Consider the following 25,291-nt stretch of genomic DNA (forward strand, 5'->3'; position numbering starts at 1 on the left):
GCCAAACAATTGCTCAGCCTGAGATTTTATTGAGTCTGGCCCACAAGAATAATTGGTGCACTAATGAGCTTACAACATGCTTGATTAAAGCATGGAATTAAAAAAAAAAAAAAAAAAGTCACTCCTGAAAGGCTATATGTTCTGCAAACAGAGGGAATGCTGTGGAACAGTGGATAGGGTTTATTCCACTTTAAGCGTAATAAAATCTGCGCTAAAAATGGGATGGGGGAATTAGATTCCACCACCAAAGGTAAATGTCTCCAAGAGGAGAAAAAAAAAAACTCCTACAAGTTAGAACTTTAAAAGTTCAGTTCCTTTCCCATTTATGTTACACTGTGAAGAAAATAATGCCATTTGTGTCCACACTAAGGAAGGAAAAAAAAAAAAAAGAAAAAAAAAAGTAACTCACATGACAAATGCACAGGTGTAAAGTCTTCAGTGTCCATAAAAATGAACTGAAGTTTCTTTTTTGTTTTTGTCATTTTTTGTTTTGTGATTTTTTTTTTTTTATTTTTACCAGTGAGGCCATCTTAGGTTTATATACAAAAGTAAAACTGAAAATATAGTTTTGTTCTCTGTACATGTAAATTTTTTTCCCTAAAAAAGGAAAAAAACTTGTCTATGTTTCTAAACATAATAAGGTAAAACCAAGCACAAAGATCTCCTCTGACAAGTTCATTTACTCCAAAACTCAGTCCAATGAAATAATGTCTGGTATGATACCAAAGATAGACGCCGTGTCCGTGCTGCTTCTACTTGCAACTGGATGACCATGATTCTCTCGCAGGCTGTTGGAGGAAACAAGACTGCTGTTACTGCCACTATTGCTACCATTTGTGGCCGGCAGAGTACTGCTTCCTCCTGCATTTAGCTGATCGAGAAACATCTGAGATGAAGTGTATGGGAAAAAACGAGAGTGTAAGAGTTCTTGATCATCTGATGCAGAAACTGCCGCAGCTGCAGCAGCAAGAAGGGAGGTGTTGTAATGCTGGGGGGGAAAAACAACATTTTCAAGTTACATTTCAGACACCATAGTTTTTCTTCAGACCAGCACAAAAATATATTTGTAAGCTAAAGCTCTGTCAGCTTCTGGAGTTCCCACCAGCTTGCCTACTCAACCTTTCTGTAAGGTAAGCAGACCGATGTAGTGAACTTTTACCTCTGCAGCCCCTGATTTCTGAAGCCAAAAGAAACTGAAAATATTGGTATTAGTAAAAGCAAGCACTAGAAAAGCAACAATATTGCAAGACACCCAAATGGCAAGAAACAGTAAGAAGCAGCACTCTTTTACCTCTTCAAAAAATTCCTTCGTGGAAAAATTCCCCAAAATTCAAAGAAACTTTTTGCCATCCCTCTCCTCCGCTCAAAAGTCACAGACCAACCACAGCTGGTGAAACTATGTGCTAATCACTGCTGGTGAAGGAAAGCATACTTCTGTGAAAAATGCATTTAGAAATAGCATGCTTAGTCCCATCAGGGGGAAGCAAGGACTGTTCCAAGTTATACTTTTTGAAGGGCAGCCCCAAAAGGCAAGAACTTTAGCTGCCAAGAACCAGATTTACCTCCATAATTTCGCTTTGATATCATTTCTGTCCGCTGTCATGAAACATCCATGCAGGCTACTCAGCCTGGTTCTCTGACATATATGCACTGGCATAATTATGCCATATCAATGCAGCACCAGACTTTCACAATACTTGTTTCAGAATAGTTTTCATACTTACATTTTACTGAATATCAAGATAGCTTTTCTGAACCCGAATTCTACAACACAGACTCTGGTCTTAATTGTCACCTGAGAGCATCCCTCTGCATTCAGTGCAATTCTGCTACTTGAGACTGAGGAACAGACATGAATGGAGAAAGGGCAGGCAAGCCACCCCAGTCCCCTTTTCTTCTTGGAGGCACAGGAGGAAAAGTGATCAAGTGGGAGGGCCTACCAACCTAGATGTCCTTTGAGAATGACCTGTTTAGTTCCCAAAACTGGAGAAGCCAGTACCAACCTGGCCTACTTCAGTAATTACTTACAAAAAGGTGGGAAGCATGGTATGAACAGGCACTTACTGATGCCAAGAAATTTTGCTAGGAAACCAGGTTGGCCAGGACCAAATTTTCCTCTTCTTTGCAGCCTCAGAAAAAAGAGAGTTGCCCCTGACTCTCAGAATTGTCAAGAGGACTAGCAAGAGTCCCAGTGGTAGGGCCCAGCATTGTCAGATGACCAAAGGTCAGAGCTCAGGTCTGAAAAACTAAGGAGCTGGCTGGTGGACTTTCTGCCGTGGCGAAGGGTTGTTCCACAAGACAACAGCTGACTGAGGATAACCTTGGCAAATAAAGTGTTTATCTTCTGTTACACCCTTATCCTACACCCAAATTTAGATGATGCTCATTTTGAGTTACAGTTTCTGTGTGTATGAAATAAAGCTGCAGCCTGCATTACACCTACATCATATGTCCATTCCTTCCTCGCCTATATATCCAAGCCATGAAGTCTTTCTCAAAAAAGAATTTCTGCCCTATGTCTTGATTTTCCTTGACTTACCTGATTGTCTCCTGACAGGAAAGGGAAGAAGTCTAACCCTGTAAAGAGCCAAAGGAAAAAGGTAAGCTTTCAAAACAAACAAGCACCTCCCCATTTTTCTACCATTTTTTTGAAATAAGAATCAATTTAACCAGCATAATTCTGATGAAATTTCAGATTCTCTTCACTGCTGGATTCCCTCACTTGCAAGAGAGATGGAGCTTTTAAAATATTAAGACACTAAGCTAAACTTTTTTTTAAAAACGCCATCTTAGCTTCTGTGTATATCAAATAATACTTTGCATCACTGCACTGCCAAACCGCTGCACATTTAAATCCTTTTGTAGTAGTCATTATTGCCCAGGGAGCTGTACTCACAGAAAAGAAAAATCAGAAGTTTACCTTGCAGGTCATAAGGCATAGGTGTCATATGGAATGGATGCCTGTAGTCTTGGATAAGTGATGTATTGATGTAGCTTGTGTCGACAGCAGGAAGGCTTGGTGTTCTTGACACAGGAGATGCTTGATGGGGTAAATTTAAAATGCTGGAAGAAACAAAGATTTGTTATAAGCATAAAAAATAGTCTTGGCTTTAATGCTGAAAAACAGCATTTGAAGATTCCTGTTGCTGACTCACGGAGGGTATGCCTGCTTGTCAAATTTAACACACAGTCGTGTTAAATTTGTACACCTTATGAATTACATAACAGGTGCAAAACCACTCCCCTACTAAATTTCAAAGCTTCGCTAGAAAGCATCAAGATGCTACAGCACCTCAGTGAGTGTTGTAGGGACTAAAGAGAGCAATGAGCATCACGTTTCCAAAGCTTTGTTCTCGCAACAACATTTTACCAGAAAAGTTAAGTAATTCAGGCTGAGACAGAGCTGCACAGAAGATTTCAGCCCAAACAGTTAAAGTTTAGCAAAATTATAAGCGAAGAAAAAATCCCAAATCTTAAACAATAGAAACTGATGGCTCTCAGTATAAATGGTATTGGGATCTCTGCTACAAATATACTACAAATACTCTTAAGCAAGAACAAAATAATCCTAAAGGTATTTTAATACAAAAAATAATTTAAAATCCACAGAACAATACAACAGTTATTTCTATATGCTCTACAAGGTAATTAGCAATGGAAGACAGCCAAAAAGGTCTTGAAGAGTTTTAAGTGATCACTGAGTAGTTTACATCACCGGGGTAGTAAACACTTCAACAACAGGATCCCTTCGGTTTAGCCTCAGTTTTCATCCCCATGGGTTTATGTAAACAGTGTGCTATTAACAGCCTGGCTACTTAGGTGTAATCAGGTTGTTCTGGCATTCTTATTACCATGCTGCTGGCAGTAATCACTGGCAAAACCCCCACACTCCCACACCACACCCAAGGATGTTTCTCACTGCTCTCCCTTCCTATATGCTGCTTCTATATTTTTCTGTGGAAGAAAAACATTTCCAAATCCACAAAAACATACTTTTAAGACACAACTTCTGGCACCACTTTGTACTTATTTTCACAAGATCCATTTACAAAACTGTTTAGATAGTGTTATGCATTTAACACCCCCAAAATTTACTTTTGAAAAGCTATAAAAGCATAGACAGCTTTCTCTACATGTTGTATACATTTTATATATTATATAGCATATTTTTGTATTCCATCTTTTCATGCCTTACAAGCTGAGATCAAACTCATTTGCTACAACCCATACTATACCGGGATGTACTCTAAACACAGAGCTTTCCAGATACAATTTCTTTTGAAATTTATCAATACTCTGCCATGTGAATATATTCTCTCTGCATTGGACTATGTGCTTTTTTCTCACCCCTTATTATTTAATGGTGACGCTGGAGATATGGAAGGACAGCTTCTCTTTGCAGATGGTTCCTCTTCCTCTTCATCTGATGAGCTATCTATGGTTAAATCAATCACTTCTACTTTCTTATTTTTATTTGATTGTTGATGAGAAGACACCTGATGTTCCAAGGAAGAGCTTATGCACCCTATAAAAAGTAAGCCAACGTTATAAGCTATAGTTTACAATACTAGAATCATATCATCACAGCTTGCTATACGCTTTCACAAACAAAGCTTATAATTCAGAACGAAAGACAAAAATTATATAACATTGCTAATAATCTTAAAAGCACAATCAACCCCAAATTGGCATTGCTCAAACTATCTTTCTTGTAACTGATCAAAAGCTACAAGCAACATGCAAAAATAAACATCTTGCATCAGAGTTAAGGGAACTTCAATACTTGAAACAGTTCAGCAGCACAGCATTCAGTCCAAACACAGACTTACCATCAACTCCGTTGTAAGATGCAGTTACTTCCTGCACTTCCTTTTTTGATCTCATAGGAGCCCACGATCCATCCTCCTTAAACTGAATTTCATCACAGTCTGTACAATACTTCAGGATTTCCATGAACAACCTGTCAATCAAAAAAACCCTTTAGAATCAGTCCTCAGAAAGAGCTTAACTCAAATTTCTCTTCCAATATCTTTATTATTAGTCAATGCAAGTTTAAACTACAGTGCTGAAAAAGACTTAAGTGAGAAATTTTGCTATACTGCCCCTCCTCATCTGTTCCCTTAATAACAAGGGGTCACTGAAAAATTTAAATATTATCTAAAATAAAACCCTGCATATTCACTTAAAAGAGGTACAGATGTGGAACGACCTGGATCTTATGACACAAAATGCCCCATTTCCCAAAATGAAGGAACAATGAACATGAAGAATCCCTTATTTATCCACGTTTATCTTTGACCATATTTAACTGACGAAGGAAGCCCATATTCTAAAGGAGTTGACACATCTGAGTATATCAAGACAAATAATTCCTGAAATCTCTTTTTTCCCCCTTTTTTAATGGAAACTTCCTAACAGAAGCCGAGCATGACAATCTAAACTCACAGCCTCTCCTCCTAGCTGTGTCTCCTAAGACTTCTAGGATGCTGGCACCACATCACTCCCAGTGGGATTTGCAGCTTTTGACCAAGACTATTCACGTGGTTCTGTGTAGGAAAGAGTTTTGCTTTAAAATAGTGAGAAAGCTCACTCTTTCCCAGACTGAAAGATTTTCTAGAGATAACATTCTCTATGGAATGCTTTAATTTTATCACCTAATCTCTGACATCCACACCTGGCAACACAAGAAGAAATAAGAACAATACATTGTTTTGATCATTACCACTGTTAGTCTTTACTATTATTGACTGACACCTCAAACAAGCAACTCCAGTTCTTTGATCCAAAGCAGAGGACTTGCAAATCCAGGGGTCCATGAATCCAAAGCAGCCTGTGCAACCCCTGAGTATCTCCACGAGAGCTCTTTTCACAGGAGATCAAAGAGAATTCCAACAAAATCTTATGCTTCGCTGGCAGGTCACCAAAATGAAGCACTCATTCACTAAAAAAGACTCTATGATTTATGGGGAGCGGGGGGTGAGGGTGGCGTTCTGGCTTGTTTGAGTAAAACATTCTCTACTTGTTCTCCTCCTTGATCAAGCTTTGGAAAGAAGGTTCCTATCTAAGGAACTAAAATCCAGGAATTCATACTCGACATTTCTTCATAGAGACTAATACTAGTTTTTTTAAATGTTCTGCAGGTAGGCAGTACCAGGGAATCAATCCCTCTGTCATTTCCTATATATAGCAACTCCCCAAGTGTGAAATTGTACATGAAATTCAAAATGCATCTGGGGGATGGCAATATTTATTTGATCTAACATGAGCATCTGCTATAAACTATGTCAGATTTGTGCAGTAGTTCCTGGGGTAGGGGTCGGGGCGAGGGAGAGAAAAACGCTCCCTCCCCCTAACAAAACTATTTTAGGGAGGATAGCACAAACGTTAGAAGGAATACCTTTAATTATTACTAATTTTAACAATTGGAGATCACCTCAATTCTTCCAGAACACCAAATGAACATGCACCTGGATTAGGAGTTTTTTCACCAACAGAACATCTCATATCCAGATAATCAAGATTTTAGAGGTATGCTCTGTATTCTCTACTGCACAAAAACAGTAAGCAGAAAGTGTAAATTATGTCCATCATTTGATTCAAACATTACTTACCCATCAATAATAAGATGCTCATAGGGAGCCTTCTTGTCACAGACGGGGCAAACCCAAGTTGGTTTCTTTTCATTCATTTGAATATACAAAGTGGCATCAAAACATTGCAGGTGTGAACAAGTCAGGGCCCTACACGGTATAGTTAGCCGCATTTTACCAAGCTTGAAAAGAAAAGAAAAAAAAATTGCATCATCTTGGTATTAAACTGAACAGGACTTTAGTGTCTGAAAAGAGACAGAGACAGGTTGAGATCTACTCAAGAACGAACTAACACAAAACCAAGTTTAGATTAAAAGACACCCCACATATACAGTTCCACTCTTCCTCATTTGTGGACTTGATCACAGCATCAACAAAAAAAAATGTCAACAAAAGTGACATTTTGACTACGTCTGATAAAGGAAACAGCAGACGACATCCTTTCACACTCCCATTCCCAAACCAGAGGCCAGCAGCCTCCTGTCACATGCCCATGTTCTGGGCTAACTGTGAGAAAAAAAATTCTTCTCCTTTGTTAGTATTTTAAAAGCTGATAAACACGGTTCAGTCCTTTCCTATCACTTATAGCTAATGTAAGTGTGTATTCAAGCTACTGTCCATATTTCAGTCATCAGAGCATTACTGTAACTGTTTACTTGTTTAACTTTACACTCACAGAAGCGAGCAGACAGAAATGCACTTGCAAGATTACGGCTCATTTCCTGGCATGCTTGTTTCTCTAACTCCATTATTTTCCTTGCTTTTTCCAAGGGACTGTCAGGAAGTTACTACTCAAGAAAAAGTCACATTTGTTAACTATTAAGAAACTGCTATTCTCCTTCTGGCATACAGTTGTGAGGTAACCTGGAATTCTGCTGCTTTTTTCTTAGGTAAAATACAAATAGTTGGCTATCCCCTACCGTACATTATATCTTTTAGACCTTATAAAGAGCCTGCAAACGTTACTGGAAGACGACGCAGGAGGAGAATGAGTTCTAGGACACGCTTTCAGACAGGGACCACCCTTTCCTTCACGTTTGCAGAAGGTCCAGGACAGCAGGGTTTGGCAGGCCAGCACAAAGCACCTTTAACACAAACTGTATACCGACTTCAATACAAAAAGCACACGAGCGCTTGAGCAGAGCAGACAAACATAGGACAGCTACACACAGCAGGTGTTTGGACTGAATTCTACCACAGGAATATCTTCATTTGGGTTAGATAGCTCAGCGCCATCCGAGACCACAAAGCACCAACACATGATTATGCTGACCGCAAAATTGATTTTGACAGTCAAAAGAAATTTCATATGAATCTGCAATAAATGTGTTTCCTTTCCTCAAAAAACAAGCAGATTTTTTCGGGCTAAGTACTTATGTTGCAGTTTAGAAGGGGGGTTAATTGACAACACTGAATGCAAAAAGTAAGAGATTTCTAAACAAGAGTTTTCCCCCCATGAAAAAAAAACCAAAAACCAAAAACACTTTATTAAGAACAATTTATACCAAGTATTTGAAGGGGTTTTTTTTCAAGTTGCATGTATTTGACCAAAACATACATGGTGGCTTCATCTGAGAACCCTCAGCCGGTCTAACAGGATAGTAGGAGGAACTGTTTTTAGTATGGCTTAAGCAAGCAATATGGTCACGCATACTGATTACCGGCAATACAAGATGGGTGCCACAGGATGGCACTCAATCTCGCACTATCAGAAAGCTAAAAACAATATCAAGAACAAAGGCTCTGCTCGCAGTCCACTGCCTCCTCCATGATGCTTTTTGCATCCCCCCATAAGCAGAAACCTCTCCACCCCGTTCGCGGCAAACTCGGCCATACTGCGGTGCCGCGCGCTTCCCTTCCCTGCCGTAGGTCGCTGGCAGGAAACCGGCCGCCAGACAGGAGGGGAGCGGGGACCTCCCCGGGGGCCGCAGGACCTGGTGGAGATCAGACGGCAGGAGGTGCTCGCGGCGCCATGTGTTGGCAACCCCCCTCCCTCTCCCAAATCCATGACCAAGCACATTATTTCTGCCACATAACCAACCCCCCAGGAAAGCGAGGCCCCCTCAGCCACGGCTGTTATGAATTCCGCGCTCCCAGATGGCAGGTCAATGGCTCATTTGTCTTTTGGGCACAATAAGAGTCTCCCAGCTCAGCCAGGATCAAGAGTAAGGGCACCGGAGGCAAAACCTGGATGCTTATATAGGATGCAAAATAAAAACAACAAGGGTCAGAGACATGCTGCACGAAGAACATACATACCCCATCTCCCAAGTGAAAAAGCACATTGAAACCTGAAACGGTTTCACAAGCTTTTGGTATCAAAACTGTGCCTATAATTTCTATGTAGCAATTGGATTTAACAGGACCCGTACACACGCAGAGAGAAACGGCACGCGCAGCGTTAACAAGTTCATGTCTCCTTTCCCATTTTTGGCATTGAACACCCTGGATCAGCTCTGCCATACTGGCCAAGCTGTGTCAAAGCGGACAAAAGAGAAGGGCATAAACGGAGGGATGCGCCCAACTTCTGCAGAACGGTCTTTCCCAGCGCTGTTACTGTTTTGATTCCTGCCTTTTGTCAGCCAAAGAAACACTGCATTAATTTCTTTTACAAGCTTATAAAACATAGCCATCTTTTCAAGTTAAAAAAAAAATGCACCCAAAACAGGAGTTAAGAATTTGTAAACAAAACTGCAAGCCTACAGTAAATGCTAGATTTGCAATTTTTGTTCAGCTAAGTATTTTGTCCAGCTGCAGAGCCTGAGGATTTATTTTTAATTGAAAAAAACATGAATTCAAGTGTCTTCCTGAAATACATCTTCACTACAGCCCCTTTGCCTGCTGAATCTTAGATAGATTCAGCCAACAGTTAAACACAGCTTTTTCTTATACCTACATGAGAACCTCTCTGAGGGAGAGCAGGCCTCTACGAGCTAAAAAAAGCTCAGGGGCAAACCAGAACACATTCAGAGGACACTGCCTCACTGCACTTCTTTGGAGGGCAAAATAAAGGTTTTAAAGTCTAAACCTGCCACCTTAAGCAGATATGCAATCCCATTTATTCTACTGAAGTAGATACATGAGACAATCCCACCCATCGTGCACGAGACTGGAGGAACAGCATCCTCCCATCAATAGAGCTGAAGATGCATTACATTTTAATTTTTGGTTCTGCTCTTGGAGACCAAATAATCATTTGTACTTTCAAAGCATACACTGTTCAAACACTCAAGCATTTGAAATCAAGCACAAAATATCTATAAAAAAATTCTCCCTGAGCCAGATGCTTACAAATTAGCAAGTGAAAATATGTAGTTTATAATAAAATTACATTCAGAACTGAGGACCGAATCATGCGAGTAAATTCCCATCACTATCTTCCTACTTAGAGGACAGTTTGGAAGGTGCAGTCCCTGTTCCAAAAAGCTTTTGCAACGGTGGACTATTCTATGAGCTACAGTGAAACCAGACAGCACCAAATGCGGAAAGTATTTGGGGTGGGGGGTGGGGGTGGGGGGGGGGCTGGAATAAATTGGTCAAGTGTGTATATTTTGTAGACATTATTTAAAGGACACAGAAACAAACATGCTCAAAATAATCCACTGTAGACTTTGTTCTGTGTAATTTATTAGAAAAGAATTAATTTAAGAGGAAAAAATGAAAAAAGGCAGGACTTCATAAGAGCTATGTCCCAATGTCAGATTGGTATTTCATTTTCTTCACTGACAAAGCTTTGAGAAAGTAAAATAATTTGACATCTTTAGGTGTTTGTAAACTTGCAATCCTAAAAACAGTCTTCTAGAATATCTTCTTGCTCTAGTATTAACTCATCTGAACCAGTCAGCTAGAAAAAAGGTGCATCTAAAAGCACAGCTGAACAACTTTTATTGATGAGGGACGTGATTAGGACAAGCAGAAGTATTTTGTCAGAAAACTCAAATGGAATGATCTATAAAGAAACATAACTGCCTTAACTGATAGTTTTGACAAATTGAGTATTGAATTAAACATCTATAACTCCAGAAGATACACAAGGATTCATTTAAGATAATGAATTAATACGTATGGACTTTTAAACTCTTAGTCATTTAATTCCTACTAATGGATTACTATTTTTTTTCTGTATTGGAATCTAATTAATTTTAAGTGGTAGGAACATGGTGCCTAGAGACTTAAAAAAAACAAAAGAAAACCCCACCACTCTAACAAGACTGTCATTGTACTTTCTAGAATAATGAAGTACTAACAGCACCACAAGAATTCAACTGTAACAACTCAGCAAAATAAGCTGCCAAGCGTCGACCTGGAATACTGAAGTATTCCAAAGCTGCATAACTCTTGATACAAGGCATAGATTCATAAGATTAAAGATCACTAGGTTATAGTTTAAAAAAAAAAAAAAAAAAAGTGAAATACTGATCTTTAATGCAGTCCCTGTGTCTTCCTTATAAATGAATAAATTCCTTACAAATGCATTATTATTTACAGTTAGCATCAATATTGTTGTGGAGAAAGTCAAAGACTGAAGATCACAAAAATACCACATTTAAAAATTTATAATAATCTGAGAAATGTATGTACTTCTATAAAAAAGAAACAGCAATGTCAACTGTACATTTTGCAAAACAGAGCTTTCATATGTAGAAGTTTATCTCTGCGTTGCTGGAGTTTAAGCAGATATTTAATAACTTGAAAAATAAGCTTCGATTTTGCCAGAAAAAAGTCAGCTTTTTTTCTTTAGGTTTCGAAACCGAAAGTTTCTTGTCAAGCATGAGCAGATTGAGCCAAATCAGGAAACAGATGTATCCTTAATCTCAACAAGAGGTTAAAAAGTTATGCTGCAATAAAGAGACTATGTCAATCAATGCAGAGAGCAAGTATTTTGAAGCAGTGTGAAATTTAAAAAAGAGCACAAAGAGATAAAGAGTGCACATAATATTAATATTGTGCAGTTCAGCCAGTGATAATATAAAACCCAGTATAAACTAATGCTTATTCCTCTATCTACCTGGTTAACAACCAATTAACAGATGAAGAAATAATCAGTCTCTGCAACTTCCCCATTCAGTGGATCTGAATCTTGCATGCTACTTGTCAGATAGAGGATTTGTGCCCAGTTGCACCAATTTGAGCAACTTCTCCCTGTTCAAATTTGGCAACAATTTTGTTTGAACATCCTCTAGAACACTGCTTCATTTCTAATCTAAGACTATAAAATGCTCAAAGTGTATACATGCATATAATCAACTTCAGTTAAAAGATGTTCAATTCTGTGGCTCCAGACACCAACTTAAGAGGTATTTTTAGTAGACAGATTCACCTACCTTACTGCTGAGAGTGGTTTTATCACAACCAAGCACCAAGGACCCAAGCTGCACAGACACTCACATGATCTAGTGACAGATTTAAATGTACTCTTACATATAGTTTTGAATAGCATTTTCAAGTTAACGGAATACTCATCTGCTCAGGGGTAAATCATATGCTTAAGCACACTGCTAGATCACTTCAGCACCAGATCCTACCCCCAAAGTTAACACGCAAGTAAACACAAGCTAACATCTACTGAAAACTTGTGCCAGAACAGCCACATTTCTATCAGAATCAGTTTTGAGGGAATTGAAAATACTTACTGGACAAAGAAGAGAAACCCTTAAGCTTGTTGTCGCTATTTCACTATCTGGATCTGCAGTCAGTTTCTCTTTAACTGTTATTTGAAAGAAGAAAACATTAATGTATGACACAAACTGGATGATAGAGAAGTAAAGCAAGCCTTAAACTATATGCACTAAACTTTTGCCATGTCTACTGGAAGCAGGCAGCAGTGAGTATTGTTTCACACTCCCACAGTAAACATGTAATCTAAGCAGTCTTTACTCTCTAGGAAGATCATAAATTACAACATTTAAGTAAGCCAGAAGTAGGAAAAGCTCATCTTAAACCAAGATCCCTAGAAAAATTATTTATACAGAGATGGCTCTTTTCATATACATGCAACTACATACTTGAAAATTATTCAAAATCTTCCAAAAACATCAGCCACATCAAGCGCCTGAAGTTAACAATGGACAAGTTAAAACAAAAAAAACAACCCAATATTAACATGTTAGTAACTTTCACATGGACAAGCACTGCGACCCTGTCATTTAACATTGAAAAAACTACTTGGGAAACAAAAAAGTAACAGAAGTACCCTGACAAAATTAGGGCTTTAAATAACTGCAGTGAAATACTAACACTACAGAAGACTTCCATCTCCACTGTCCTTGATTTGTGTCTATAGAAGACTGCTCTACAAGCAGGCACAGTCTCCATGAACAAGTCAATTCCACACACTAGCTGCTCTAGGAACCCAAAATAACCCTTATTGCTACCTGGAAACTCATCGCTAGATTTTTGTGTATTGAAATCATCATGCTACGTTAATACAATACAATTAATACACTGGCTTTGCAGCACTGTGTTTATTGGTGAGCTAGTTTCTTCCCTTCCGTAGAAGGTCCCATACAGTGTACTATACACATCATCTGAGCATCTCCCAATTAGACATTAAAGAGGGCGACCAACAGCTGTCAGGTGTTTGTTTTTTCATCCTTTCCCTAGAAAAGCAATGCATGCAGCAGTGTTTGTTTGGATTTTTATTACATAAACTTATAACAATGTGTACGTGTCAGGGAAACAACAAAGGAGGAAACCTTGCACTTGGATTTGGCGGAGGGGAGGTATTACGCTAGACCGTCTCTCCCGGAGCTCACTCCGCAACACTGCACCACAGGAACAAAAAAAACAGTGACCAAGACTTTCCTCCAGCACACCACCATCACGGTTCAATATCAGTCATTTAGTTTAGCTTGTTCAAGGTACTGAATTATCAGTTGACTATATAAATATCGTTGCTCTTTTTAAAGAAACACAACCAGCAGAACTGAACTGAAAGAGTCTCTCTCGCATTTTTCCCTTCACAGTGTCAACAGGGTTCCTGGACTGGCTCCTAATACAAACAAAGGCCTCCGAGTCTCTGGATTTCAGCTGAATACAAAGAACAGCACTATCAGATTCTCAAAACCCAGAGAATTGTAGGAAGTCCAAACCTCGGTTAGTACAGCGCTATTTCAAATCGCCTTTCACAAAAGCTCTTTTTTCCTTTTTCGTTAACAAGTATATCAGACGTACTTAGTGCTCGCGAGTGATCAGGATTCCGAATCCCTTTGGCTCGCAACCTCTGCAGCAAAACCGTGGAGGACAGCTGCTTTACGAGATAGACTGCCATGGAATAGTTCTAGAAAACAGAACAAAGAGCAAAACAAAATCAAACGGTTTCAATCAAAACCGCTTATTTTATACAACGCTTATGCAATTTATGTGCTTGCAGGGCCTTGTGTTTCTACAGTAATTACAAGATGTTAAACGGCAAAGTTTTCAGACCAGACAAAACCCATCATGTTTTAACAAGTTCACAGGGCTGGAGTTTTAGAGATGTGACAGAAGTGACAGGCTTCACGGAGACTAGATCTAGCTGCAAGAGAAGCTATTCCTTCTGCTTTACAACAGCAGTTAGGACACTTCTGAAAGTTTTGTATTTAACTTGGGCCGTGTAGCCTACAGGCCATCTTAAAAGGATGATTTTACATAAATAACGTTAGGTCCTGCTCTTGTGCTGATACATTTAAGGGAAGCTGTCAGGACAAATTTGATTAAAACTTACTTTTTATAAAGTTTTTTTTTCTTTCAATATATGAAAATCAACAGTGATGTCTTTTCAAAAGCAGTCATTAAAAACATGCATCATCTGCAATATTTCCTGCTCAATCTGGAAGCACTGTCCAACCTTCTTTTTCTTATCTTCTTGTATTGGCTATGAAATGCTAGAGCTACTTGACTGCTGAAGCTTAACAGAAATCAGAGTTAAAGAGTTCAAGCGTTCGGCGGGGTCAGGATGTACTCTAGTGCATCTAGCGGGCAAGAAATTACCCCTCCCAACTGCCTGTCTTTCCCATTGCTTGAGCTTCAGTTACTTCCCCCCTTCAGAGTCAGCAGAACAGATCACGCGAATGTTCCTTCTCTGTGTCAGCAGAAAGCCAGGGATCTGCACTTCTGCCACGGCAGAGGGGAATCCGGCGTGCGAGCGAGCCGGACGCGCTCCCACCGACACTGCCCGCTCCCCGCCAGCACGGCAGAGCAGGGCTGGCAGAGGGCTCCTGCTGACATCACTAAACGTTTTCAGACCAGAGTCTTAGATTTTGGAACTTCTCATTTTTCTTCTAAGCTACTAACAACAGCGGTAACACTATCTTTCTAAAAACGTGGCACTGTACTGTGCATTCCTCAGCAACCCCCAGGAAACAAGCAGCAAGGACAAGATTTATGCTCTCACATCAGGGGGTACCAATTACTTTTTGCTATAAAGCATATGTATATTTAGTTATATTTATATGGCTAAACTTGTAGCAATATTCATACATTTTAAATTGAAAAATTTAGGGCTCCTTCCCCCCACTCCAGCAACTCTCAAGTATGTTCCCACAAAACAAAACCACAACCAAAAAACCCCCATACACTTGTGACATTCACCATTTGTTATTTAGGATGCTACCAGAATATGAAGATGGGATTTCAGTAATTTATCTTACCATAAAAATCACACAAATTGAAATAGAATCAGAAACACCACATTTTACATATTTTATTCTTAAAACGAATGCTTCTCACATCGTTAAAAAACACTACTGCTTTAACTTGTTTGTTTAATGCCTCAATTAGTATAGAAGTTAGAAAAATGCTAATTAACATTGTGAAATTATTTACCGACAGCTTGAATCTACAAAGCTAGGAACTTGCCCAAGGCGTCTTGTACAGAAGGCTTTTGAAACAGATTGTGTAAAAATCACAGTTATGACTTCGGGAAAGGTAGAGTATACCAGTTGAGACAAGCAATTGACTCTTAAGGGAAGGGGAGATAGGGAATTCAGATTTTGTACTTTACAGGCACATCCGAAAATAAAATAATTCCTCACATTTAACTGTCAAGATCACAAACAATCAGATTAAGAAGCATTACTTCTCACGAGTGGGGATGTTCTGACTGACATATCATTCTCATGAAATACACTAAGAATTTGCCACTATCTTCAATTTTGTATTATAAGTTAAAAGGTATCCAATAAGTTTTAGATAACTGAAATATCTAAGAAGTCTGAGAAAACAGGCTAGTTCACTACAGAGCAGCTTAGAGTCCATGCAGATTTGTGGCATTTCTTTTCCCTAAATCCTTGTCTGTATTCTAAAGCAAAAGTGCAGCACTGTATTCACAGCAATAATCAGGATTCATCAACTTGTGTGCAGCCACTTCTGCAATGTAAATCAAAATAGGTTTATTTTCAAACGCTTATTTCAGATGCCTGCAGTTCTTGTTAGATAAAAGATGACTTTAAAAAAGTATTCAACAATCATTTATTCTATAACCTGAATGGAGACTCTTTTACACTTGACAAGAAATTCATCATGACAGGGAAGGAGAGAAATACCAGCATGATGTTTTATATTGGGCTGTTGTGCACAGTTGGGCTATAAGCGTTTTTCCCATTTGGTTCAAGAACCCTGGGCTTTGTAGACAGACAAGTTCTTGGAAAAAGTTTCATCTCAAGATAATTCTCAGGACTTCAAAAAACAAGATGGTTGCAACGACAAAGCCACAATTTTTCAAGTATGTATTGATTTTGTAATGTATATCTAGCAGCTGTTTGTCATCAGTGAGAGCCAATGCACTGATTCATGGAACAACTTAAAGTGACTTTTTGCAGGTTGTTTCAGATATAACTAGTCTAGTGGAACACAAGCAATTTTATAATCCCCTCAGACACAAAAAAGATTATAAAAATATGACTTCTTTAATATTAAGTATGTGGATGTTTGTGAAAACAGAAATATGAAATAGGAAAGTTATATTTTCTGGACACTATTGAGTTGCTATGCTTTGCTGTCTACTTTTTCAGGGTTAAGCAACACCAATCTGTATAGAATGTCACATGTTAGTAGGTCAGTTAAAAGTTGAATCCAAGATAAGGTTTGTCAAGCCTCAAAATCAGGAAAAGCTTGAAGTCTAAAGCTAAACAAAAAACCCAATGTAAGATTTCTTGAACTTACTATGTGGGCCCTCAATGAGTCACAAAGACAGGCGGGTGCATGGACGAAGAGCAGAGGTTACACTATGAAAAAATTTGAGGGCTACTGATCTAGGGAAGCGTGCCATATCTGCCTGGTGTAAAGTAACAGAGAAATGCAATCAAGAGAAGGAACAGCCTATTGCTAAACCATGAAGTATTTTCTGCACAATTAAACTTGCTTATCTTTCAAATCTTTCAAACATATGCCAAAACAGAAATTAATAAGCTTAGGCAGCATTATGTACCACATAAAGTTACTTACTCTTCCAATTTCTGCAGTCCACGAAACAACGATTGTGTTTGGTACCGTGGTGGATAATCTGACAAGTGAGGTAATGTTGATTGGTCGGCTAGGTCGCTTTGGTTCAACACCATTTTTGGTTGGTGGAAGATAGCCCTAGAAATTAAAGCATTTTTTAACTTACAGCAAAAAAAAAAAAAAAGTGCTCTTCTCTTCTCCCTCCCCTCTCCCCAAAATCCTGCCCCAATAAAAGCTCTGTATTCCACCCGAACCAGGCTCCCTCTTCAATTTAAAAATATACATGGCAGACAGTACAATACCTGGTATTTCACAAGTCCTTTTCCATACACAACATCCTAACCCTGCCCATGGGAATACTAAGGGGAGCCTTTGGCATCCCACCTTTCTCCGCTGGCAATATTCCTATTCAACCTGCCTGGCTAAAACCACCCAATCTAACCCTGGGCAGTGCCCCAGTACTATAAGTCAGTGTCTCTCTTGTCCTGTTGGCCAGTGACGGTCTTTTCCCTGCACACTTGACCTCCAAAAAACAGGGTCCAATTTCAGCCAGATTCACCAGATGTTTCTAGAACATAAAAGTTTACTGTCACTCTGTTAGAAAATTAATCTTCCAGATCTATTGGCTGGTCTCGTGACAAACAATTTACTTAACTGTCTTTTCATTCATCCATCCACCTTCATTCAAACACTCCAAAATGTGAAAACAAAGGTTAGGATAAATGCTCAGGCACGTTTCTGACAGACAGTTCATAACAATGCTACCTGATTATATAAACCCAAATAATATCTTACTTACTGGAAGGCTGCATGGTTTCCCATTTACTTTCACACACAGATTGGGTGGGAAGTGATCTTCTTGTGGACAACTGGTCTCTGATAAACAAAACCTGAAAGCAAAGAGCTTCCATCACCTTTCACTTCTAAAATGACTTAAAAGACCACCCATTCCTAGGAGGAATTTTTTTCCAACCAAGCTATGAGAGCATGCCAAATCCTGCTAAACACAGTCCTCAGATTAGTTGTATGGCTCAATAAGCAGGAAAGCCCCCCAAAATTACAGGTGTGGGTTAAGGTGGCCACAGGTTCCTCAAATTCCTCAGACTGGGTCTGTCTAACAGCAGAACCATTCAGACAGGCAGGTTCCTGCTACAATAGATAGACCATCCGGCTTCTTTCCCACCACTCCTCCTGCCTGACCTCTTCTTGACTGTTCACAAACGACAATACAAGCCATCTGTTCAACTGTCCCTCCTCCGAACTTCAATAAGCCAGCCAGCTATTCAGCTACAGCATCAGATGCTATGTCAAGCCTTTTACTTCAGTTCAGCCAGTTTTTGCTAATGCTATTTCAAAGGCTTATTTGCTACTGGAACCAAAATAAGACAGACCCTCCCTCGCCCTACAAAGTGCTGATAGGCCCAAGGCTGCAGGGAATGCACATTCAAAGGACAGACCTAAAGGACCCTCTCAAATCCACTGGATTTCTTCCAGGGACACTCAAGCATACCTTCACATCAGGGTATAGCTATGCAACGCAGCTGAGCCTAACAGGTTGCTGCTCTCAAAAAGGGGAGTTTCCTTCTGTCCTTGTTTTCTCTCCTTCCTTCCCCTTCCCTTTTGTTCACCTGACCCCTCACCAAGCCAATTTAACTTGCAGATCAGCAGAAGTTAACCTGACAAACAAGACCCAAAAGCACTTGCTTTCTTGTCTGCAGAGTTAACAGCTCACCATGTAGTCATGCAAACACCAGATCCAGTGCAAGAAAGGAGTGAGACAGTGCAGCCAGGAGCAGAGGGATGGAAGGCAAGACAGCAAGACAGCCATTTTGACAAGGAGGGCAAGCTGTGAAGTCAGCTCTGCTGTAAGGTCTGCTCAAACCCTTACAGAGAATTACAGGGATATATAGAATTTAACCAGCTTCCGATAAATTTGTTGAAACCTCTAAATAACCAACAGGTTAAGATCAAATACAGTGATTCCCAAAATCTTGCCTCCCATTCCCAGCAGAAAAGTAGATCTTGGGTTGCCATGCCCAGCAAATACAGTGTTTGGCTTCTCTTAGGAAAAACAACCCTCCCTGCACATGGAGTCTGAAGGCCAAGGCACCTGGAATCTGACAGATTCGGAATTAAGGGAAGGAGCATACGCACAATCTAAAACAATGAACTGAAGAAAAATCAGTTGGTTATAGCATGCACTACATGCAGAATTCTGACACGCCAGATATCAGGCCACCAGGAGCTTCAGGAAAGCTGCATATAACAGAGACAAGTAGTTAAGCCTGTCCTTTCCAAAGCAGCCAGTAGCTGAAATCCCCAGCAACAAACTTTTCTACAGACAGTAGGATGAGACTCTCTTCCACAAAGGTAAGACAGACTTGCTGGGGAGCATATATTTGATACTTTACATTTCCAAAATATTTTTAAAAACAGCAGCATCGAGAACAGGCCATATGAACACATACCTTAGCTGGACCTGTACTGTGAAGTCACATTTGGTCCCAGAAATATCCCTGGCAAAGACAAAACACAGGTTACAATGTGTTACTTATATAGTAGGTTCATTAATGCATTTTCAGAGTTTGCTATAAGTTGACCCTTGTGTGTGTCGACCCTTTTGCATACCACGCTTTCCTTCCTCTGGTCAGTCAAACCACCATCCTTAAGACACACTAAAAAAAAATGTACTTTTTATTCTTCAGAGTAAATAATTCAATTACATTCTCATCTCACCTCTACCATTCTCTTCTTTTGGTATACTGTACCGACGGGTTACTACACACATCTTTAAACTGAGTAAACATAGAACTCAACACAGGAATTGGCCAGCAGTGAAAAAGGGCTGCAGGTAGGAGAATTACGTGATTTGTAGGTAGTACAAGAGAAATCTGCCCACTCTTCACTGGACAGTGGTGGCATTAATTCTCTCTTCCTTGCTGCTTCCCTTTCCATCATCTTACATACAAAAGAGAGAAGAATTGCCCAAAAGAGTATTCTCTGAGGCACTATGCACTCTTCTGTGTGCTTTAAGATCACATTTTAAAAGAAAAGTTAAAGTAAGCTCATTCTTTTTTGGAGTTTAAATACTGTACTATCAATAAAACTCACTTACATTGAACTGCTGATTTGCTGCACTTGTTGTGGTGTCAGTGCAAACGCAAAGCAGGTTTCTCGAAATCGCTGACTATTATCTGATGCTAGAAGAAAACAAGAAAGCATCATTTTTAAAAAACAGCAAATAGAGAATAGTCGGAGCTACACCCTTTCATTAAAGTGTCTACATATATACACACATACACACACATATAATTTTATAGCAAGCACAACAGCATGACACATCTGTTTCTGCAAACAATTTCAAAACCAACAAGAAATTTGCCATTTAAAGCCTTTTGTAAATAAAAATAAAATAAACAAGCTATATATTTATATATAGACTATATATTAAAAAAGTGATACAGACAACAGCAAAGCAGAGACAGATCAGCTTAAGACTTTCTGTCAGTCATGGTAACTTAACTGTAAGTGTTTGATATTAAATAAAAAAATGTTTAGGAATCCTCATCAATAAGTTTTTTTTAATTTCCTTTAACACACAAGATCATGGATTAGCCTGTAAAAGCAAACAGAGTGACTGAGAAGTACAACATACACAACTCCTCTAGGTGCTTCAGGAGAATATCTTATAGAGCTAAATGCAACAAGTATATAGCATACAAGCATCTCATGAGATACACACAACAGAGATAAAATCTTCAACTTTGTGCTACAGAACAAATCATACTTAACAATTAATGCATCTGCTGAAAACCAAAGAACATTAAACATCTCCAATGACTATGTTGTGTATTAAACAGTCAATACGCTTATCATTTTTTGTTTTACTATAATGCACTTCCCAACTCAATCCTGAGTGACAGATAAGTGAATACTTTGGGGTGATGCTTCAGATATTTTGTTAAAAACCTCCATGTGGTTGGTCAGAAACAACCACAGAATTGACATTGACTTAGTATAAGTATTAACAGCAGCAAACTCACAAAATTACATTTATATTTTCTTGTACATTAATGCTACAAAACATGTGAATTTTATTATATTATATGCAACAACCATATGTAGTTCATTTGTTAGTTACTGTGTGGAGCAATTACTGCACTCAGAATACACCAAGAGCAGCCCCTGTGTGATCTGTAATACCTTCTTCGTCATTCAGACTTGTGGGCACACCACCACTAAAACTATGTGGGCAAGAATAAATAACCTACGCTGAATAACAGCTTTTGCAAAAATACTGGCAGTAGTAAATATTTTTAAAAGAATTACATTTTCTTGAATATTGTTTATATTCATGCACTTACATTTTCTTTCCCATCATTTCCAATGCAATTATCATATTGGGTATACCCTGAGTGTTTCCCGAAATACACAAATAGAAACTAAAAAACATTTATTAATAAAACGTTCTACTGTAATGTCCAAAAGCACTCTGTGGACTGGGTGCAGCATGGAGCATCAAGCCAATGTTTAGTTAGACCCTCAGGCCTACAGTATCCACCACCTGGTTTTAATAGATTCTCAATTCCTTTTCTCAAAAGAAGGACATGCAAGGCTCAAGATGACAGCCAGTCGTACTATGACAATGTAAGAATTTGCAGGAAGAATAAACACATTTACAATAAGCAATGAAAATCTTTTATAATATTTTGTGTATATATAGTTTACACCTATCGTTGGCTATAAATGACAAGATCAGTATTATATATTGTAATCGACAAAAGAGAAATTAGCTGACCAAGTTAAATAATCCCTTGCACGTCAGACCATTAAATTAACTCAAGTTATTATTTCACATTTTTACATGTTTAAAGGTGGCCTGAACATTTGTTTTTATTTTCTTCCCATGAATTGTTTGCTTTACCTTAGAAATTTCAGTTCTGCTTTTACTAGAGAAGTTCTGGAAAGTTTTGGGAATGTTTGTTGTGAACTCCAACACCTTTAATTGTTGGACAAGGCTGTTGAATGTTTAACAAAAGCTACCTTCATTAAGGACTTAATTACTCAGAGAAGTTTAACAGCAGTTAACAACAAGAACAATCTAAAACCAAGTCTCCCCAGTCGTCTTTTCCCCTCTCAGCTGCTCGGCATTTTGCCTGCTTGGGTTTTGCAGCATTCCCAGTTTACAGGTACACTCAAACAGCTAATACCCATTTTGTGCGGTGCTAGAAGAAGAAAATAACTGACCAAAGCAGCAAAAGAGATCCCAAAACTCAATTCCCCCCCTTCCTGACCGGCTGGTATTAATCCACCACTTATTTTTGCTCTATAACAATCTGTGATCTTGGAAAGGGAGTCTCAAGTTTCTACATTCAGTTTCATGGTGCTTTTGACATTGGCCAAATTAAAGCATTACATGTTAGAATGGCAGAAAATGCCAAAGTACATTCTTCAGCGCTGACATGGAAGCCTCCATAATTCAGGTTTTCCTCATGAGCTGTATTGCTAGCACATTAACAAGGCATTAAATAGCCTCTGCTTGATCAAACAATTTAGCAGCAGAAACAGCCACTTCAAACTCACAACCTTTAAAAAAAAAAAAAAATCACAGAAAGCCAAGCATTAATAAGAACTGGGTTCTGCGCTCTATAGTCAATGAATTTCTTCTTACCTAGAATTCACCTAAACTGAAAAAGGTAAGCAGGAAGGCTGCAGTGGGTATTTTTTGCTTGTTTGTTTTCAAATATTTTCAATTTAACTCAAAGAACAAAAACCAAAGGCCTCTATCGTTGTTTCTTATATTTGGCTATTAACTTCTCATGAGCTCATCTTAATAATTGTAAGCAAAAGTCTATGAGCTGATAGATCAATGGTCCCCAGTGATCAGAGATGTACTTCATCACACGCTACTTGATCTCATCTTAGCTGCAAAACAGCATTAATATACACCGGCCGTGTTTGCAATACCCTGCTTTTGTGTACAAGCAATCATTGTGATTACCCTTGGCAGCACTGCCAAATTGCAAAGAAGGAACAACTTGTTAATTAGGGAAAGATGATCCAGAAGCCAATCTTAAAAAGACATCAAAACTCTTGACATATTGAGCAGTAAAGAAAGAGGGGGCAAAGATGTACCAGCGCACTCGAGGAGCCCCATTACTCAGAACAGCGCACAGCTGGAAGATAGCTACAGTGGGACCCTCGACCTAGTATCAGGGTGCAATTCTGCCTCTTGGAAGCAAAACTGCCACCCTGAAAAAGAGCAAATTCAAACGCAAATTGCACAATTCAGTGTGTGCTACCAGAAGCATGTCTAACCTCTGCAAACGGGCATACTTCAGCCAATTATAAAGACAGCATTTGAATTTTTACATTCAGCATGATACTAAGAAGTGACAAGAACAAGCTACACGAGCACCACACAGAACCAGCTTAACACATGCTAAGCAAGCTGTAAAGAGTCCGTGAGCGGCAGGGAAAATACTAGGCTACCACATTTAAAAACACGCAGGTTTTACAAGGGCTGTCTGTAGCGGTTAACAGCATTGCTTCCGTTTCCTAGCTTTCAGTTAAGCTTCCACAATTGCTGCTGTGCCGCCGGCACTGCCTTCCCAGCCGGCCGCTCCGCCGGGAACCAGCCCCTGCAGCTGCCACCCTCCGCTGCGGCAAAGCCAGGGGCAGCCAATTCAAGCAGAGGTCGGTAAAATATGGCAAGGAAAACAAATAGCTTCAGAAAGTCTCTATTTACCATCCTTTAAAACCAACTGCCAATTTATGCCGCTGCTCATGTCCTAATGCAAGGCGAAGCTGGGGGCTGTGGCCTTGCCGGGGTCGGAGGGCAGCTGCTGCGGGTCTGCGGCTCGTCTTGGAGGGCCGGGGATACGCAGCAGGGCAGATCCGGCGAGCGAAACAAAAGCATTGGAAGGGAAGAAGGGAGATGAGAAATGTTTTCTGTGGAGTCCCAAAAAGAAGTTTGTGGTTTTCTCTGATCTTCTCACATACATTTTCTCACTATCCTTTTATTCTCTGCATGTTATTTCTAGATGTATTTACCCTACAAATGATGCAGAATATGTTAAACTGAGCTAATTTAGCAGCTTTCCATTGACGACTAGGCTTCCAAGCTCATCTATGACCATACGAACTCCCCTGCCTCTAAGAACTTCCGATTTTGCGAGGAAAAGCTAGAGGAAGTCTGAAATTCAGGAGCGTACAAAAGCTAACAGACTGTTATTAATTCATCTAGTATTTCTGCTGGGTTTAGAAGCACTGAATAGGTTTTGGTAAGTGAAACAGTTTACTTTTAAAGATCTGGAGTGTGCTTAAAACCAGAATTATGCATATATGTAATTTTACACAAGAAAATCATTTTGAGGGCTAGAGATGGCAGCTGTGCCCTGCAAACAACTGTTATTATTTAGCAAAGGAAAGGCAAAAATAGATCTCCAGTTGAAAACTGAGCAGATAAAATAGAACATATAATATAATAAAGAGGGGATCTAGCCAGCACAACAGAATTAATATGAACATTCGTATGAAAGTTGCCAAGATCATTTTTTCCACAACTATGAATTATTAAATTTTATAACCTTTTCTTTCGCAGTCTCCGAATGGTACAGAGCTCGGAGGATTAGTTAGCAGCGGTCTATAAGCCACTGCCTTTGCAATCTCAGAAAGAAATTCGAGCAACATACAATGCACAAGTGTCTCTTATTATTGTTATTTACATATAAAGAACAAAGGCTCGGTACTTTAAAAATATCACTAATTACAAGTATTGCTTTACCTTGTTGCTAAAAAGTTTCCTGAATAATTCAAATATCTGAAAGGGCAGATTTTTGAAAATGTGTAATAAAAAGCTTTCCACACACACTTATTTAACTAAACAGGTGCCAACAAGAACAGTTTCAGATGAGCCATATACAAATCCCCTCGTCCTCGGGAGTGTCACTGGTTTTGGGGGCCAGGAGGGGCTCGAGGGTGGAGTGGGAGTATTTACTTATCCTTCATTCATCCAAGTTAGATCCAGGAAAAGGAATGAACAAAATCTGCATTTTCTTGTAAATATATATGTGCACTTATTAAAAACTGGCACAAGTTCACTTCAGTTTCCTCTGCAGGTTCCTACGTTAGTGCAACACACTAAAAAGCATAAAATGTTGCAGAAATGCTACAGAGTGGAGCCTCTTCTTCAAAGCTGTTCTTCTTACCAGTTCACCACTGCCACAGTTTCCTGAATTATTTCATGTTTTGCTCATTCAGCTACTGATCCAAATAGC

At 39.2% G+C, this 25,291-nt stretch overlaps 1 protein-coding gene across 1 annotated transcript in view; it reads right to left on the reverse strand.

The window, feature by feature from the left end:
- Window positions 1-690: 690 nt before the first annotated feature.
- Window positions 691-25,291, reverse strand: part of PIAS1 (protein inhibitor of activated STAT 1) — a 59,990-nt gene continuing 35,389 nt past the window's right edge. Inside the window, 13 exon segments of the mRNA XM_067305440.1 lie at window positions 691-796; window positions 799-988; window positions 2,540-2,577; window positions 2,921-3,063; window positions 4,348-4,525; window positions 4,830-4,960; window positions 6,612-6,772; window positions 12,224-12,297; window positions 13,764-13,869; window positions 17,016-17,150; window positions 17,812-17,902; window positions 19,481-19,528; window positions 20,128-20,212. Coding sequence (XP_067161541.1) covers window positions 753-796; window positions 799-988; window positions 2,540-2,577; window positions 2,921-3,063; window positions 4,348-4,525; window positions 4,830-4,960; window positions 6,612-6,772; window positions 12,224-12,297; window positions 13,764-13,869; window positions 17,016-17,150; window positions 17,812-17,902; window positions 19,481-19,528; window positions 20,128-20,212 — 1,424 coding nt within the window. The 3' untranslated portion in view covers window positions 691-752.

This window comes from Apteryx mantelli, chromosome 15, assembly GCF_036417845.1.
Source record: "Apteryx mantelli isolate bAptMan1 chromosome 15, bAptMan1.hap1, whole genome shotgun sequence".
Classification (NCBI taxonomy): Eukaryota; Metazoa; Chordata; class Aves; order Apterygiformes; family Apterygidae; genus Apteryx; species Apteryx mantelli.